General features: G+C 43.8%; 1 protein-coding gene and 1 long non-coding RNA gene across 5 annotated transcripts in view; one reads left to right on the top strand and one right to left on the bottom strand.

Annotated features, from left to right (window-relative positions):
• The window catches only part of HMGA2 (high mobility group AT-hook 2), a 169892-nt gene that overhangs the window by 117278 nt on the left and 32874 nt on the right, over positions 1-19740 (bottom strand). For 2 of the 3 annotated variants that reach the window (XM_075080887.1, XM_075080888.1), the window contains 2 exons: positions 5345-5577; positions 2549-2635 (listed from right to left, as the gene is read on the bottom strand). In XM_075080887.1, the coding sequence (XP_074936988.1) occupies positions 2549-2635; positions 5345-5455 (198 nt within the window). In that variant the 5' untranslated portion in view covers positions 5456-5577. Of the gene's footprint in view, positions 1-2548; positions 2636-5344; positions 6037-19740 lie in introns of those variants that run through there. The other variant, XM_075080886.1, reaches the window with a different exon arrangement.
• LOC142051620 (uncharacterized) lies at positions 6203-17921 on the top strand. 2 transcript variants are annotated; one of them, XR_012658560.1, is made up of 5 exons: positions 6203-8470; positions 8566-9518; positions 12586-12725; positions 14047-14259; positions 14616-17921. It is a non-coding gene; the product is annotated as an uncharacterized LOC142051620 (long non-coding RNA). The 2 variants fall into 2 exon arrangements; XR_012658559.1 differs by having other exon boundaries at positions 6203-9518.

Genomic DNA, 19740 nt, shown 5'->3' on the forward strand with positions numbered 1-19740 from the left:
ATTGTGATGTGTAATGGTTTGCAAGAGAACACCCAATCAATTAATCATGAGTGCCTTCTCATGGCTGCTCGGTGGGTTCTCCTGGCCGACGTTTATCTTACATGTTGTGAACACTCTAATACATTTCAATGAGCTCCCTTTGAAAAACACAGGCCACACACTATTCTTTAGAAATTCCAGCAATTTCCAGTTGCGTGTATAGTACCCAGGCTCACATGTAGAGGGGCTTCAGCTAAGTTAGCCGGCTCTTTTTCTGAGAGTTGAGACAGACTATAGAAAGCCTTACATAAATATATGTATGCATATGCATGTGTAAATATGTTTACCACAAAATCAAACATATAGCTCACTCTTTTAAGAGGTGATACCCTCGCCACCAAATGAAGCTTTCTTACAGTGCCAAAACCTTTCCATTCATATTACTGTTAGAAAAACTATCAAAATTAATATTACATAAAAAGATACTTTGAGATGCCTGGTGAGAAGGTGAACCATTTCAGAGAGGGCTAATTATCAATTTGGAAAAAGCGCTAAAACATTTATTTGAAATGTGATCTCAGTGACTTTCCTCTAGGAAGGCTTTATAGGTGTTTTATGTTTTATAGGATTTATCCAACATTTATACATTTTATCTACAAACCTAGAAAGAAACAGGACTTGTAATTACATACCCTCAAAGATTTTTTTAAATGATAAAAAAGACCTCTGGTCTTTGGTCAATTTTTCACATTATCAACACCCGACAGGGTTTGCTTTAATTAGGGCAGTAACTTGATGCGTTCTGAAAATCAAAACGTTACAATGAAATTGCTCAGTTCATAAATTAGATTAAAAAAACCAACTATATGTACCAGAATCATCTGGAAAGCTCTTGATTCGATATACCTACATATATATATGAATGTTTTAAAGTTATTTTCCATTTATACTGATTTTCAAATCACTCATATAAATGAAATAATGTTAATATTTCTTTTAGAAATATCTTTTTAAAACACATTTCTATGAATTACTTAAAATTTAATCTTATTACAAATATTTCTCCTAGGAAAGCCAACACTCCTAAGAGTAATATTTAAAATACTAAAGCTCACATTTGGACTTGCTAGACTAATAAAAAACTGCTCTCTCCCTTTTGAAGAGTGAAATTTAAACTATTTTAAAGTGAATCTGAGGAACATTTTTACTATATAAAGAAAAAAATCAACATTTTAAGCTCACTAGGTCACAGAGTGGCTTTGATATATTTTAAATACTTAACCTGTTAAGCATTTTTTTTACTAATACATGAACATATTGACAGAATATACTGCTTTTTTCCAGCTCAGAAAGTAAAAAACAATTTTAAATTTAAAGAGAGTTGGAAAATGTCCCTCAAATAAATGTTGAAAATGCTTATAACTAAATAGACATGAAACCATAGTCACCCCATAATAATTTAATATTTATTGGTATTTGCTGCAGTAATCTATAACACTGAACACTATCAAACTTCACATGGTCAGTACCATAGGCGTATCAAAAAATGAACCATAATTAGATGAGGCCACAAATATCTTCCACATACATTTTGTCACAGACCTACTTAAAAGATACTGGTACGCTTAAGCACTACTGTTCACCACCAGATTTTGTAAGCTTTTGTTTCCAATTTAGTACCTGTAAATTAGTGCTAACTGCTGTGTAACCATCAACATAAACAAAACTCCCGTATTTATTTTCAAGCCTATACACAACTATTTGCCTTCACTAAAGTAATTCATACAGAAAGGTATTATTTGCCTTGATAGAACAGTTTTCTAATGTTGAGCTTTCCCCAATCCAGATAAAATTAACTCACATTTTCATGTTGTATTTGTGATGTAAACTCCATGCACTAAATGCAGTTACTTCAGTGAGCTTCCCCTATAGCTAAATGTATTCAGAAGCACCAGAATAAAAGTTTGCTCCCATCACCAAGCAGAAGTAGTCGTTCAGAAGACTAACAGCTCTTCAAGTAAAAGTCTCTTTGATTACTAAACAAGGCACAGTAGGCTTTTACTGTAACTCACAGTTTACTTTACCGTCACATTTTAAACCTGTAAATTTCAATACATGCACTTACTTCCATCAACACAGAATTGAATTTACTTCTAATTAACCTATGTTTGACAAAACACTTAGCTTTAATATACAGATTTGGTCTGCAGTGATTGTAAGTGGGCAAGAAATTAGTCTTCCTGCTTCAAAAATCTTAACTGATAAAATAATGTCCTTAATATTGATTTCCTTACTAGATACAGGAGATCTCAGTAAATACATCATACATATTATGTTATTTCACTAATCTGTACGCTATTCAAAGAGCACACTGCCCTTACAGGTTCTGTACTTAAGGTCTTCATGCAGTGTGTTAATTCTAATCTTAAAAATGCAAAATACATGCTTTATGTAGCTTCCATTATTAAAAGGGTTCCAACCACTCAGTTCACAGCCTAAATGACTGGATTTTTTGTTACCCGTTGATGAAAAAACAGCATTAGGAACTCTCTCTCTTTAATAATCTCACCTTCTGAGCTGCTTTGGAGGGACTCTTGTTTTTGCTTCCTTTGGGTCTTCCTCGTGGTCTTTTAGGAGATGGTTCACCAGTTGGTTCCTAAATACAGGAAAACATGCTATTGTGGCAAGAGGCTACAACTAACCCAGAAGATCTGAAGCATAAACTATAACTGGGAAGTTACCCAAAACATGAATTAACAGTATAAATAACACAATATTTAAAATGCAACATGAAAACTTAAACAACCCGAGGTAAAGAAAAAAATTATATTTTGCACAATAAAAGAGTTTAACTTCCCTTGTAATTGCATAAAAAACTTTCAAAAGTTTGCATATTCTAGCACGTAAGTTATAGCAGAACCCACAGTTTTAAAAGAAGATGGCTATGATTTCCCTCATGGAAGAATAATTATTCAAAAAATAAGTTACCCATTTAATTTCAATTGCATTTCATTATAGCAAGATACAATTATCACATGCAGTTTGTAGCACAAACGTTTTAAGGAAAAAGTTAACTACTAGAAAACTGGAAAGTAAGCTTAGGCTATTTTCTCTCTCAAGGGCACAAATATTTTGGGGGGATATTCTTCTGTTCTGCAGTCGGCATTGTATTCACACCTATTCTAAACATAATTGATTTGTATTAAAATGCAAACGTAAAAGTTTCTTCAAACAGAGCACTAGCAAGCCAAAAAAACTCAATGAAAGAAAATATCCGAAACAAAAACCCAACTCTAAAATGACTCGACAGAAAAACTTATTATTTTAGCAATTTTCTTAACTAGCTCCTCTGCCTGAGAGCAAATAACCAGTCCTTAAAAATGGGTATGAATTACTAAGAGTTCGGATTCCAAATATTTATTCAGTGAATCATAAATACTATAAAACTCTTCTAGTCTTAGATATTACATATTTCGTTCAGATTATAGGATGTGGTAAAACTAATTAAATGCAGTTTGTTAACTTAAACCAGTTTAAAACCCCTTCAGCTTTTTTAATTCCCGGGTAGATTAAGAGGAGGCTGGAGAGGGGACTCCCTCACTGCTCCAGCTCTCACTGGCGAGCCTCGCAGGCACTGCACATCTGGGCTGAACACGGTTAAGAAGACGCACTTTTCTTTCTCTTCCATACATTCTAACCCTATGGGGGGGGGGGGGGGGGCGGGGGGGGAGGCAAAAAAAAAAAGGCAGCCCCGGCGGTTGCAGGGCTGATGCCGGCTGCTGGGGCTGGGCGAGGGCAGCCCGGAGGCGCGGGGGGAGAGCGGCACGGGGGGCAGAGCCCTGAGCCGCCGCGGCGAAGTAAGTGTCACCGAGGGCAAGAGCGGGAAAACCAGGGGCGCCGCTTTTATGGCTCTCCAAAAAGTTCCTTCAGTGCAATTTGCAGGAGCACATCGTTGGGGGGATGGGGGGGGGGGAGGATCGGGCGGGGGAGCAAAGCGGCCGGGTTTCCCCCGGCTCGGGGCTCTGCTGTTCAGCTCCCCCCGTGTTTTCGGAGCCCCTCGCAGGCTCTCGTGGTAGTGGGCTGATGCTAAATGAATGGAGTAAACACGTTTAAAGCCCGCGGAAGCTCTCTTTAAAACGAGCTCCATAAGCAGCCCTACTTCCCAGTCGTGACTTCCGAGGGAAGCATGGAAAGCGCTGCGAACAACCCCGCGCTGCCCCCGCCAAGCCGTGGGCTGGACCGGTTGCATCGGCGGGCAAAATCCCCCCGCGGCGGCGCCCGCGGAGGGGCTGCAAAGCGTGGGGGGCTCGGCGGCCGCCTCGCCGGCGGCGGGGGCTGAGCGCGGCTCGGGCTTTCCAGGCGATGCGACAATGGCACTTCGGGGGAGGAAGGGGAGGGGGGGTGGTATGTGGAAATAATGCACGCATGTAGCAACCTTAGCGCGGATTCAGGTCGTGCAAGTCAAAAAATAAAGAGCCCGGCGCGTCCCTTTCGGGGCCCGGGAGGAGGCTGTGGGTGCGGGGAGGGAGCCCGGCTCAGCTCCCCGCGCCGAGACCCGGGAACAGTCCCCCTCGCCAAGACCTGCCTGGGAAAGCGCCGGAGCAAAGGCAAAAGGTTGCAAATGCAGGGCAAGCCCCCTCCGGCTACCTCCCCCACCTCCATCGGCAACGGGGGCACCTCTCTGCATGCGATGACGGGGGTGAGGGAGGAGGTGGGGAAGGGGGGGACGCCGGGGGTGGGGGGGAGAAAAAAAAAAAAGGAAAAAAGAAAAGCGAAAAAACCTATGCGACTTTCGAGACACCCTCCTCTCCCCCAACCCCAGGATCTAGGGGCAGTCAGGGGCTGGGCTGGTCAAGATCGGAGGCGGCAGCAGCCCCCGGTGGGACCCGACACACGCACACACGCACACACACACAGGCGCGCACACACACAGATTGAGACATTGCAAGGGCTGAGAGAGGAGGGAGACAGGAGAGCCCCGTTCCCTGCTCCTCGCTTTCGCAATTTCAAAATCAGCTCGAAATGACCCAGCGAGCGCTGGTTGGTCGGAGCCGCGCTGCTCCATGTTCCCCATTTACATTGAAAAGCCCCAGCTCGCTCCCTGCACAATAGTGAAAGTCCCGAGGAGGCTCTGCGGCTCAGCCACAGGCAGGCAGCACCCCGCCGCTCGCGGGGCTCCGGGGTCCCCCCGCCGGGGCGCCCGGCGAAGCCCCTCGCTACGCCTCTGCACCACCTCGCCGGGAAGCAGCGCACAACAAAGCCCCCCGCCCCGGCTCCAGGACTCCTTCACTTGCAGCATAATACGTACATGTACATGCCTATAATACTATAGATCTGCGGCTCTACGTATCTATACGATACTGACTTGTGGTTGCTTCCTGGGTCTGCCTCGTCCTCTCTTCTGAGGCTCTGCGGTTGCAGGTTGCTCCTGGGCAGCAGTGGAAGGCTGACCGGGTCCCTCACCTTGTGCACTCATCGTGACTTCTGCCGCTCAGCCTTAAACCAGTCTCTCCAAAGCACCTTGGAAGGGGGGGGAATCAAAACGAGCTCTTGCTGCTTTTGCTGCTCGCTGCCACCACCACACCGGACGTCCTGGTGCTGCCAAAAAGGAGAAGAGAAGGGGAGGAGGAGGAGGAGGAGGTGATGGTGGTAGTGGTGCTGGTGGTGGTGGAAGAGGAGGGGGAATGAATCTCTCTTACAATTTAGGAATGGTTAGTAACATGAAGCAATTCAAAAGAGGGGAGGTAAAAAAAAAAAAAAAGAAGAAGAAGAAGAAAAGGCAGAGTAAATTGCAACCCTGGAAATGCAAGGAGAGAGGGAAATACTCCGAGGGCAGTCGGAGCAAAGCAAGAAGGGGAAAAAAAATCCTACAAATTGAAAGCAAGTGGTGGCTATCGCGCTTAGATCGGATCAGGACAAATTAAGATAAGACACACTGAAAATGGACTGAGAACACTGCACAATCTTGCCAGAAGCATGCACCCTGGGAAGACGGGGGATTTCGGCAGCAGCGGGAGCAGCGGGCAAAAAGAGCGATCATTTAAAAAATAATAATAATAAAACGATTTGGGAGATTGGAAAGAAAAAAAAAGGGGGGGGGCGGTCCTGGGTTCGTGTCTGTGATGCGAGCTGCTGGGACTGGAAATATTATTATGCGAGTCCTGCCCACGGACTCAACTAGGATGCGGGGTTTTTTAAAAAAAAAAAAAAAAAGGAAAAGAAAAACCACCTTTACCCGTGGGTGGAAAAACCAGGAGGGGGCTGTGCAAAAAAAAGAAAAAAAAAAAGGAGGAGGAGGCAGAGCGAAAAACCGAAAAACCCAGCGACCGGGGGCTGGCGGCCGGCCAGATAAAACATGAGCAGCGCGGCGGCCGGGGCAGCGGCGGCAGAGCGCGCCGCCGCCGCCTCACGTGTCCCGCCGCACCGCACCGCACCGGCCCCGCCGCCGCGGCAGGTTTAAAGGGCCAGGCCGGGGTCCCGGCGCCCCGGCTCGCGCTCCCCACCCAGCGCCGCGGGGAGTGGGGGGAGAGGGGAGGGCTCGGCACCCCCACGCACACCCCGCGGCCGCCGTGCGGGGCCGCCCCGCCGCCGCTGCACGTGGGCGCCCCGCCGCCGAGCGGAACAAAGGCGGCCGGGCCGGGCCGGGCCGAGCCGGGCTGGGCCGGGCTTGGCCGGGCCGGGGCCGCCCCTGGGCCGGGCCCGCCCGGGCGCCACCCGCGCTCCGGCCGCGGGCAGCCGCCGGGAAAGGCGGCCCCTTCGCCGCCGGTGCGGCCGCCGGGGAGGCGCTGCCGTTGCGACCGCGGGGCCGCGCCGGCGGGACGGGCTGCGGCGGGCTCGGCGCCTGCAGGGACGGCAGCCGCCGGGGTAAGAGGCGGGTGGTGTAACCCAACAGCTTCGGGCCGGCGCTTTCCTGCCGCCGGGGTGACGGGCGCGGGGAACGACCTCTTCCGAAGAGCCCTGCCCCGGCATTGTTCCCACGAGCAGGGCTGGGCTGCGGTCTTAAAATCTTCGCAAAGTCCTTCAGCGGCGCGTCCCACACAGCCTTCTCCCTCCTTTTGGTGTTTGGTCCTCTCCCGTGCAACCCGTGGCTAGGCGCCCCTTCGCTGTGGCACAAGGAGGTGGCCACAAAGGGCAGGGGGGACGCCGATGTCTGTGCGTCCCCCACAGAAAACGCTCACACCTGGGCTCCATGTGCGCGGCTTTGGCGTTTCCCCCAGCCCCACGCATCCCTCGAGGTCTTGGGCTCTGGCTGAGAGAGAGCCACCCCTATAACCGTCTCCTCACATCCCTACTCCCCTCCTCAGGGGTGGACAAACACAAGAGAGCCCTTAGGAGGAAACGAAAAGTTTCTTTGTCATATATAATGCTGAAGAAGGCAGAGATACAGCTGCAACATTTCTTGCACTGGCTGTCTAAATGCATACAGTTTATACCTTGATACCTTATAAATTCATAGAATCATATATAAATTCTTAGCTGTCTATAGACAAATAAACATAATCAGGCAAGAAGTTACTCCAGTCAAACATATGCAATCATCCACGAGCAAAGACTGTGCTGAGGAGACAGCTGAGTTATTTTCTGTGGAATAGGAAAAGTACACTGCAGACAGATGGGCTAAAGAAAGAGTAATCCTAGAACACTTCTTAAGGCTGAAAATATTCCCAAAGTGTTCTTAATCCAATCACGAGCCTCCCAAAGCCTGCTTCCCTCCCATCCCCAAAAGCAACCAGCTATGGAAGATGGACACAGTCCACCTGTTAGAACTTGTAGCTATCAGAAAAGTCTCATAGTCCCAACTATGCTTTGTAAAATATTCAGTTCCCATCACACCATGAAGGAATCTGCAGGGCCATACACCCCTTCTCTACATCAAAAGATTAAGCTGCTCTATGAGATCAGGATTCCAAGCGGAGATTGTAAAGTATATAGTTTAAGGTATAGCAGCAAACAACTTTTATAACACCCGTTAATCTCTTTGAAGCATATTCACATATCCGTTTCTCTGGAAGAAATTGGTACATGGTAAAACCCTGTAGCTCCAAAACTGCTGTCTCCACAGATTCATCCTATATGGGCTATTAATAGTTCCATTAGTCTTCCCTTCAGTAGTTCTAGTAGCGATACCATAGTCCAAAGTTTTTTTTACATACAGCCATAAGCAAATAATCTTCCCATGGGAGCAATGTTCCCAAACTCAGTGTTTGAAAGCTGTTCCAGACAAGAAAGGCCTTGGCGCTTGCGCTGTGCCCAGCGCAGCAAAGTTTGGGTCTTTCCAGGGATGTCTGCCTGCAGATTCGCTATCATAACAAGAATTAACGTAAGAGATCTGAACAACTATGGGTCCTTCATTTATTTCAAACTGTCTTGGTTCCCTCCTTAACCAAAATATCTTAGATTATAAACCAGTATGATATTCCTGATGGCAGCTGTCCAGGCTAATCCAAAAACTTGTTCTTACGTCATTTATATCCAGGGCACTTTAACACAGGTAAGCAACACAACATCCAGAACCCAGAAAGCCCAACTTCCTCAAGCAGCTGGCGGAAGCTGAGAAGCCAGAAACAGCTCTTGGTTTTGTTCCAGATTCCTTCCCAAAAGAGATGTGGCAACTGTTCCTTCCACAGTTCCAATCCATCCTCTGACAGTATGGATTATTGCTCCATCCAGTGCAAACATCAGTGAATATAACTGTATAATTCATTGAAGAGAATACTGTAAAATGACTGGAGTAGAGATGACCTACCTTCTACCAGCTTTGGTCTGAGATTTAAGCTTTGGACTATCAACAGAAGTATTAATTATCGGTGCTTTTATTTCTTTCCTGGAAGCATTCGTAACAGGGGAGGAAATTTATAAACCTAAGGCCTGGTTTCCACTCTCCATGAGCCTACAAACTCAGGAAATTTCCCAAGAAATTAGAGGAACTTCCTACAAGATTAAGAAGAAAAGAATGAAAAGTAAGATGGAGATTTTGCTACCTAACCCAGAACACTTCTAAAGAGGCCATTTGTTATTCTGTAGTCAGTGTGATGGCTTGTAGAGGGCTAACTGGCCTTGGTTTCCAGAGGGGATCTTTTTAAATCGTGCAGTCTAACAGCAGCAATATTATTTTGCATCAGAATACAGAACTCCAGCTTGCAGCAAAGTATCTTTTCAAAAGACGTAAAATTACAGGTTAAATAGGCCTTGGAGATCATAAATAGCAACAAGGAACCCCCTTCCCTTGCTCACTTCTTCATCTACCTCCTTTCTCAAAAGCCTGTGGATGCAGAAGAACTGCACCGTGTAAATCAACAGGCTCATGCTGTGCCCTGTCATGGGGAGATGTCACCTATCAATAGCAACCTAACATAACCCATACATAACTGTAACTCCCACCTGTGGAAGTCTGGGAGCTCAGATGGTCTCAGCTGGCAGTGCATTACACAAGGAGAGAACTCTTTTTCTTCTTCCCCAAGCTGCTAAGTTTCCCTGAAGGTCTGCAACGCCATCTGTGTGATAAGTGTGTCACAGACCTTACAGTGCCTGCTCACCAGGTATGTGAGAGTGCAAAGAGGCCGGGCACCCCTCCGTTCTGCTCAAGGGAGGTCCTGTTTTCCCCACCCTAGTTCTCATGGAGTGCAAGGGGAGCAGCAATGGTTTGACTTTGAAAGAGGTCTCTGGTCGGGGGTGGGAATTCTGCCCATTTCCTCAGTTATTGATGAAGCTCACAACTCTGCACTGCCTCAGAGAGCTCCTGAGAGGAAGAGTCTTAGTCTGCCAGTGCTAGAGGCTACCCTGTCTATTAGGGTTGTATATTGGTTGGGTATTTCACTTTTGTGGCCAACCAGAGCAGCCGAAGATATTTATGTAGTCAAAGGCTACAATGGATACTCGAGGAGCTGGAAATCCTGATACTCTGTTTCTAGAAAACCAGTCCTCCCAGGAGAAGTACATTTTGCAAATATTGTCTATATTTGCGGGAGAACTTAACTTTTGTTTTCCCTGGTTCCTTTTGAATGGACTCCCTCTGGTCTCTGGGAACACAAGAGAGAGAAGGAGAGGAGCAGGCACAGGACCCTTGAGTGTACCTATCAGATGGGCTAGGGTGAATCGACACTCTTCCACTCATTTCTTTTTGTCCAACTGGTGGAACCAACAGCGGCTGCTGCTTCGTAATCAGCAATCTGCAGATGGCTGGGAGAATGCTTTAGGGAAGCATGACTGCGACTGACAAACAAGACCCAGAAAAGAACATTAAGGCTCACTCTCAGGCCTTGTCTGCACCAGGGAATTTTCTTCCCTCCTCCAAATTCCCACCATTGCTAATATGAATGCAGCTGCACAATTGTTAGGGATGTTGGGAGTCATAATATATGAGTTTTCATCTCGTCAGCCATTTGCAGCACTGTGTCAATTAACCCTCCTCAGAGCAGGGTTAACTGATACAGTGCTGAAAACGGCTGCTGGAGCCGAAAGCTGTTTATACTAAGGCTCCTATTGTTGCTAACACTGATGCAGCTGCAATGGAATCAGCCCATGTGGGAATATTTTGGTAACAATTCTCCAACCTAAAAAGAGCCTCAAAATGCAACATAGCCACCTCATGGGCCAAAACACACTTCTGCTGCACCTCAACAGCTATGCACCTAGGCTGTCACCCTTCATAATGAGTTTTTTCTTACGGTCCTTTCAGTCCCAAAGGTACTTTTTGTATTTCTGTATTAAATACTCAGTAGACTTCATCTCTGCAAGCTGGTGTTCCTGTCACCTCCATAGGACTGCCTCTGCTCATTAGTTCTCACTAGCTGTGGACCTGAAGATGTGTGGAGGAAGAGCCAGTTGTGTCATAGTGTCCTTTCATCATTCATTCATACATTCATTAATTCAAAACAAAATTTTCCCTGTCACTCATGGAAACTTTGTAATTTGTTTTTGCTTTTAACTCCTTAATGCAGATCTAATTCTTTAGTTTATGGCTAGAGATTCTTGTTCACCAGCAGTTTTGCTTTTATTAATGCTAACAAGTAAAGCCTTATTTATGCAGAGCCGCACCCTGAAGACTCGGGCAGATTTCTGATGGAGTAAAGTTCTATTTCAAATGAGCAGGGTTGGAAGAATCAGTCCATCTTGTTTCCATGTGCTTTAGGAAGCAGTTACGAACCAGGCTGGTGAAACGGGTGTTTCACCCCCTGCTAAGACTAACACTTCTAAAAAAACTCTCTCTATCCTTCTTCCACATCCATGTCCAGCACTAAAACAAGGAAGCGTTGTTTTGCATTTATTATACTTCTGAACGACTATTTAGCAGACAGATGCTGGCAGTCAGGTTTCTTTTAAGTGCAGTTTGCAAGTGTGAAAATGTTGAAGCCCAAGCTCAGCAAAAAGCTCAGTGAAAAACTCAAGCTTACTAAAGTCCTTGATTAATGACAGCCAGATTTCAATTCATGCATGGCATTCTATGCAAATACATAACATAGCTATATGCAGAGTGATGGGCAACTACATATGCCTATGCGTATCAACAGAGGCTCAGCGTACCTGCCCAGGGAAATGGCAAAGGGGCAGACACAGAGAAGATGCTGTGCACAGCCTCCCAGCTGTGGAGGTGAGCTGTAGATCTCGGCTCAGGGTGCTGGGATATTGAGCAAAAACTGATTTGGCAGAAACTTAGATACAGCCGGGTATTTTGAGAAAGAGGAAAGGAACTGGCTCACTCTTGTTCATCTCTGATACTGCTGCGGTGGCTGTTTCTCTCTCCTGACGGTCCCTTTGGACAAAGTGAGAGAGTGGGCAGAGTAACTGAGCTGCCTGCAAAGCAGGTGCAACAGCAATCCATGGAAGAAAGGAGGAGCAATGTATTGACTACCCCTTTAGCTCAAATTGAGGTGTGGGGCTGCGTGACAAAGTTCTCAGGTCACAATTGTCACACAGGGAGCCTGCTTCTTGGTAAACATATACATATATTTGCTTAAATGGTTTTCATTAGTCTCTTGAAAGGTTCTTATAAAAATGCTAAAAAAGCTACCATCCCGAATCCCAGTGGAACTGGATTTATTATCTCCCTTATCCCCTTTCCCCTTCAATATTAGGCTCAGTATCTTGCATATGTTTTTATATGAAACTCGGTGATTAAAAGTACTTAAGACTGGCTCATTTTTCTCTGCAATGAGTTCAGTTATTTCCTTTTTATACCTTCCAGAATTTACTATACCATATCTAAATATTGGCTGCAGTCCACATGTTTTAGATCATTCTCTATAATGGTCCTGTTGTTATAGAATCCTTTGTGTGTGTGTGTGTGAGAGAGAGAACATGCATATGTGTTGGAAGCAAGGCAGGGTGCATATAATTGTTTGGAAAGAGAAATTAGGGTATATTAATTCCATAAGTGATTTCTGAACTGATAACATAAAAGTGATAAAAATAGTGAGCAGTGAAATTACAGACCTCCAGTGCACTACATTGTATGTGTAGTAAATAATACTTCTGATCCCAACATGTTACTCTATTATATATATTCTACCAATAAAATTACTTATTCACCTTTCATTGCTATATAATTTTGAAGATCAGATTTATTGTTGTCACATTTTCTCATTTTTACTTATGTTCTAAATGTAGATCCTTCGACCTGAATCATACGTGTTAGTCAACGGTCAACTACACGAAGACGAAACTAAGGCAGCAGCTGAAAGTCCTTACTCATTACACAAAAAGCTCATTACCTGCTAAAGACCATAGAGAGAATGTACACATGTAGGGTAAGTTAGTGATCTAGGGGAGAAGCAGGATTTGATGCTCCATTTGACATATCATAAGCTTTAACCAAAATAAGCAAAAAGTCTTTATTCACAGTGTCATAATGTATGGATAGAGCTCATGAGGATTTAACTGAGAAATACCTCTCTCCTCCCAGGACAAAATGAAATGAGTAGCTCTGCCAGTGGACGCCTTTGATTCTCGCTTGTAACTTCACACATAGAGGATGCATTTAAGTGGCAAGAGGACAGCATCGATCTCTTGCATGTTCATTCCCTACACAGGCACATTTCATGCACAGCAAGTGTGACAGCTCACAGCACATCAAATAAACCAGTTCACACTCACAGCAGGCTGAGTGTCCTCACAGTTGCGGGTTTGGAGCCATGAGTGCATGGCAAATTTCTTTCAACTTCTCATTGTGGACAAGTCCTAAGAAAGTCTGACAGTGATGTAAATTCAGACCTCTTTCCCATGTGGAGAAGTTCTCAACCACCCAGAACCGAACAGATGCAAAAACCCCTGTACTAACAATTCCACTCATGTCCCACCCTGTAGGGCCCTGAGTCAGGGATTAGGCGGTTCAGAGGGCTGAGTGGATATCATTTTGTGCTGGAATGAATTTCACCCAAAGAGGGTATACTTAGCTTCTATAATTTTTTTCCCCACAAGCTAAGATAAATTTCTGCTTTGGTCCATTAACAATACTTGTATTTTTAATCAGAATTATTTTGTACTATATTTTCTTTGGAATAACAGTAATGCAGTTTATGTGAAATACAAACAAATGAGGGAACGATTTTTACCTAAATGTATGAATAGCATTTTGCAATTTGTCATTGTGATATATTTATCTTTTGAACTTTAAGTGAGCTCAGCTGAAAAAAATGCTTCTCTTCAGCACATGACTGGAAAATATATTACACCAGAGAAGTATATTGCTGTTTCAGTTTAGAAATTAGTGGCTAAATATAATTTTCCACTATACTTACTTTCACAAAGTATGTAGTAAATTATTTACATTACAGTAAATTCTTAGTATATATTCCAAAAGGTGTTAAAATCAGCGTTCTTGTGCAAATTAGTGGATATTTTGGGAATGTGCATTAGAACTAAGATCCTTAAGATCTTTTGTTGGCTGCTGAAGCCTTAAAACCACTGTAGAATGACTAGGACAAAACAAATTTGTCAACAAAATGAACCCTGGGGGAAGGAAAAGAAACCAGTATGGAGCAGAAAGATACAGACTGGCTAGTGAAGTAATGACAGTTTATAGCAGCTGAAGATCTGCGTCTGCTATGTCTTACACCCGTCTCCTTCTAGTGGCACCGAGTATACGAGTTGCTATGTGTACTCTTTCTAACCAAAACTTCACACGGATCAAGAGATGCCTATGGTTTCCAGCTGGGCATGCTGCATCACTGACTGCAGCAGCAGCAGGAGGGGCGGCCTCTCCCCAGTTCCGCAAGCAGAACCGTGCAGGAGCGCTGTGCCCAGGCTCCCTGGCAGCGCTGGCTTCACTGCACGCCTGCACAGGTAAGTCGCTCCCTGCTTCTGAGCTGCCCCTGCAAACAGGGCTGCCGGGAGCAAGCTGCTACCATAGCAGCAAAATCATCCAGCCTGCGCCTCGCTACCTTCCCTTCCCCTGGACAGCTTGGGAACAGGGAGGAGGGAGAGCTGGCTGCAAGCTGGACGAACTCTTCCGGCAATGGCAGCTGCTCCCAGCCGCCATTTTGCCCAGGGGTCATTTGCCTGTCACATCCCAGACATGTAACCCTCATGTGATGGGAGAGCAGCCAAGCAGCCATCAGGAAAGGCTGGGGCCGGGTGGGAGCTGCGGCTGCTGCCAGAACAATTCATCTGACACACAGCCCGTTCCTTATACGCTCCAGAGCTGTACCCAGGGAAGAAGGCTGCTGGGAACAGACTGCAGGCCTGATAAATTGCCCCGTCTGCCACGAAAGCCTGCACTCCATAGGATGAGCACCTGTTTCCTACGGTGCACAGTCATCGTGCTCCCAAAGTGTTCTGTTTCTTTGATAATTAGATTGCTTTTTGTCCATTTTCCCTATGTGCATATATGGAGTACAAAGGAGGGTCCAGGGCTTATAGCAGCAGTTGTGAGCTCAGGAAATGGAGATTCCTCCTTTCCCATAGCCAAGTGTTCGTTCCTGTCTGACCTTGGGCAAACCACGTACACCCAGCTCCTTGGAGGTGTTCGGATGCCTACCTCCCACCGAGCTGAGCAAGAATGAAAACACTGTGCCCTATCAGGAAAAGGCAGATGTGAATATTCCCTATCTTCCAGGGTCATTATGAAGATGAAGACATTTCTGGCCTACAGAAACTAGGGTAATGGCAGTCATTCAAAAATCATATATATGAGAGAGAGTAGTACAAACACGGAGGAAAAGCTGCACGGTTACCTAAGGCAAAGAAACATCTTTAAATGTTTTTAGTTGTGACTCAGAATTAGTAAAAAGAGGTTTAAAAATAAATCTTCGTACTTTAAGTTCTGTCTGAAAATATTCCTAGCCTTTTATTTATTTTTTTGAATAATGATATTAGTAAGAGTCCATTATATAATCACAAGAAAATTAAAACTCTCCAGGGCATGATCTTAGCTGTGTAATTAACCGGGGTGGTTAAAAGTACAAAGTGAACCTGAAGCAAAATTTGTACCAGAACCACACCTCATTATGTTTTGCTGCCTGAGTCTGTCATAAATAGAGATGTTTATTACACATCTGCCATTTAAAGTATGTATTACATGCAATGTTATATTTTATTTAGATTTAAAAATTTAAAAACACACGATGACAAGCTGTGTTACTGTTAACATATGCCTCAGGGACCAGAGGTGCGCATTCACATTGTGCCTTAGGTTAAATTACAATTCAGCCACTCCAGAGTTACAAATGGTTTACAGAAGTATATTGTGTAATTAGTGTGCCTGATTTCAGTCCGTGGAGTTTCACTGGTGTGAAAGAACAATCAAACCCTGTATAATCCGTTCACATTTATTAGACCAAACTTTGTAGTCTGTCCTTAGAGCACCACTCCCTCGTCTGCTTTTAACAGCAAATGGCACTTAAATCTCCAGAGCTTCTCAAAGCAAAAGCAGTTATTTTCTTTCCTTATGATTTTTTTTTTTCTTCACAGCAGAAGTGATTCAGTACTGACTCAAATGTATGGGCGGAAAGGGCAAGAGATGGTGCACCAGTTATGTGCTTAACTCTCTCTTCTTTGGGTTTGCTTTCCTGAACAGGCTGACCTCCTGGACTAGGTCCAGGGCTGGCTTTGAAGAAATCTTTCACAGAAAAGCTTTTGCAGAAAATAATTTTGTCCCGGATTTGCGTGGAATGAAGTCCCTTTGCACGCATATGGGTTTTTTCCAGCAGACCCTAAGCAATTCACTTGGCCAGTGAGGAGAAACAAATACAGTTTCCTTGATGCAAGAATGATGAAGAAAAATGCCACCTACTAGTCAGCTTTTCTTTGTAAGCTTGTTATCCAAAGTCAATCTCTATCACCATTTCCTAGTTATCAGATCCAGTTAGTTGCATGTTAAGGTAGGACAAATTTAATGTATCTTACACATCTGAGATATATATCTGCATAATGAACACTCATCGTTGTTTGTGATATTGTGGATTGTGCTACTCGGATCACTGGCAAAGGAAGTTAACCTTTAATATCAGCCCTAACAGTCTTTTCAGTAGCATTTTTTAGTATGTATCAGCTGGCAGTCCTGACTGGTTTCTTAAAAGCTAATGTAGCAAATATGATTCTCCAAAATGAGTCAAGCCCATCCCTTCAGACCAAATCCAGGGAACTATAAAGTCCAGTGGCACCTTTAGCACCTAGTCGTTACCTGAGGAGTCTTCCAAAGCTTAGTCTTTGCTGGATCAGTCAATCTGCAAGACCTAGCAAGAGGGAAAGAGCTGAAATGCTAGCAATTCACAAAGCCTGTCTGGCTCTATATTTCTTCTCATCAAATATAAACAGCAGAACCTCCAAAATTCCTCAATACCAAACTATAAGCCAAATCTGTACATAAAAGACCTGGCAAAAACTGAACTCAAGCCATCAAGTGTTAGAACAAGGGATGCACTTAAAACAATTTCCAAAACAGCAATCATCTCCACCAAGGAATCCTCTCTCCTCAGGTTTTTAACTTAGTTCAGAATTTTAGGGTCACTTCAGACACCTAAATCACTCCAGCAAAAGAAAAAATTTCAAATGCTATCTGAGCTTAACAGGAAAAACTAAAGATGCCTCCACTGGCAGAAAAGCTGCAGTGGGAGCTCAGCAGTCCTCTTCCTATTGTGTCTGTCACCACCCCTTTGATGTATGCTCAGGCTGGTCAGGCAATAACCACGCATATAGCTTGGCATCAGACACAGCATATATTGTCTCTTGTCCATTTGATTGTCAGAATGCTAGAGGGAGCTGGGTTAACCACACACCCATCTGAATGACAGAGGGTACTGAGGGAGGGGAGAAAGGAGTAGAGGACAGAAGAGGAAAGGGACTACAGCTGTGGTCAGGGAGAAAGGCATATCAAGCATAATACAGAAAATTTTTCCATTTATCCCACTTATGAGAACACTTGGATTTATTGGCAATATTTTTCATGCACTTTTTTTCTTGCACTTTCGTAGTCTGGCTACCTCAGTACCACAGGTCTAACTAACAGCCCTGATGGAAGGGAAAAAACCATATATTAATACATTAGAACCCTTTTAATATTATCCAGAATAGCTTTTCCATGAAGCATTCTGATGCATAGCAGTCCAATGGCAGTTCTAGGGTCTATTTCCATGTGGTTGAGTATATATAACAGCTAATGCCTTAGAGATTCTCAGCTAACATGTGGAATAAAATTCTATATTACCTGACACATTAAAATGGATACCAGAAATTTAACATAGACCCAGGCAGATTATTGTTTGTCCTACCCATTAAAGGATGATATTCCATATTTACGGAAAAAGATAAACACTTTGTTGTGGGAAGAGGGTGTTTACAGGGTACAGTTAACTGCTTGACTTTGGTCCACTTTCTATACAGAACATCCAGAAGCAAGCCACTCCAAACAAGAACCAGTAAAATATATGCAACATACACCACATGTCTCTAGTGTCTAAATGTATAGTCTATAAAGATACCTGTCTCAATTAAAATTTGAACTCTGAGTTTAAGAAATAGAGTCACTGTCTTTCTTTTTTGTCCTTAAAGCTGAATGTTTAAACTTCTGTAAGTCTAGTAACAAATGTTTTAAATACAAACATGCAAGTCACAGTTTCACATAGAATTATTATTTTATAACAGAGTAGTTGGACTAGGTGCTACATCCGTATAACAACTGAAAACATAGTAACCTTATTTTGGTTTCTCATGATGTATAAAGGAACTTTTGCCCAGTAACATCAGTACAGATGCTTCCATTGAGTTGAATAAGATTCTTGGAATGTAAATTTTAAGTAAATCCCCAATATCTAGATGTCAGACATTTGAACATTGGTTTATTCAGGTGTTCATGTCCTTTAAAACAGAATATATTTATCTGGAACTATTACTATTTAACAGATTGAACACTCTCCTAAATGCATGAACTTTGTGTGAAGTAAAAAAATTCAGATGGAACATTCATACATTATTTGGCATAGCTAAAGAATGGAATAGCAGAGCTTCATGGAATATAATACTCTCCTATTTCCAAAAATCTATCTCACTGAAACCAAGACAGCTTATCTTCACTGAGAATTCAATAACTTCATAGGCTAAGTACTTTGGCCAGGACCCAGCTATGTAGGTAAGTCTGCTCTCTTCAGTGGGGTTATTCAGATGCCTAAAATTAAGCAGGAGATTATGTGCTTTGCTGGACAGAATGCAGAGTACTCCAGATCTTTTCAGATTCTCCTCTGCAGGCTGAATATATTGACACTTTGTATTCTGTTTTCTTGATTAGGGCTGAATAGATTTGAAAAAGTAGCATCAAGAGGGAAACTGATGAAAATAGGAATGGAGACTTGAAATAGGTCTCAGTTTTGATCCAAAAGTGACCACCAGTCTGTTTTTGCAGGATTCTGTCACTGCTGCAGTCAGCAGAGAAGATCAGCTGAAACCACCTTAGTTCTGAAGATAGGTGCTGATGGAAAGATACTTGTATTGCATCAGTACACCTATTACATAAACAGAGCAAGCTGCAAGGCTCTATTAATTTTGCAGGGACTTGGGAGTCTCAATACAGAGACAGTGTGGGGAAGACTGCAGAGCAGTGGAATACTTGAGGAAGGCAATTTGCTTTTGATGTAATGATTTGATAATTAATTTTGTTCTGTGGGGAGGACAAGCTTCTTAGGTTTGTATACTTTTAAAAGAAACCCCTAGTACATTCTGCAAAATGGATGGCACACCACCAGCAATCATGTTAAGCCTGTTCTTCTAGAGAAACAATCCATCAATTTCAATTTCAACCATACTTGAAAGAACAGCCAAGGTCTCAAAAATAATTAGGCTCCTACAAGTAAATGAGAGGGATCTAAATGACTGCTCCAGTAGAGGGAAATTTGGGCAGAATTCAGGTGTGATATGTTAAATTTGACAGTAGCTCTTTATCCAATCAGTACAAATGATTGTCTGGCCATTCAGAACATGTACTGTTCCAGGCTGGCTGCAAAACTCCTCTTTTTGTCTGGTAGGGAAAGTCAAATGTGGGATTGTTCTCAGCAAAAAAGAGGAGGGGAACCAGAGGATACCCAACACCCGCAGGGAGTGTATTCAGGCTTCATTAGCTACTCATAGAACAATGCATATGGTTGCTCCAGATTTAGCTGTTACTCAAGACTTTATGTTGTAAGTGGATAGATGTAGAATCCAGTAGAAGCTAGAGCAGGAGATTGTGGGAAACGGTATGAATGAAGCGAAAAGGGACTCAAGTGGTCAGTGTTTATGGGTAGGGACTCCAGTTATAGGAGGCACAATTTTTTGTTCATGCTGGAAAAAATAGAA

Source organism: Phalacrocorax aristotelis, chromosome 1, assembly GCF_949628215.1.
Source record: "Phalacrocorax aristotelis chromosome 1, bGulAri2.1, whole genome shotgun sequence".
NCBI classification, from domain to species: Eukaryota; Metazoa; Chordata; class Aves; order Suliformes; family Phalacrocoracidae; genus Phalacrocorax; species Phalacrocorax aristotelis.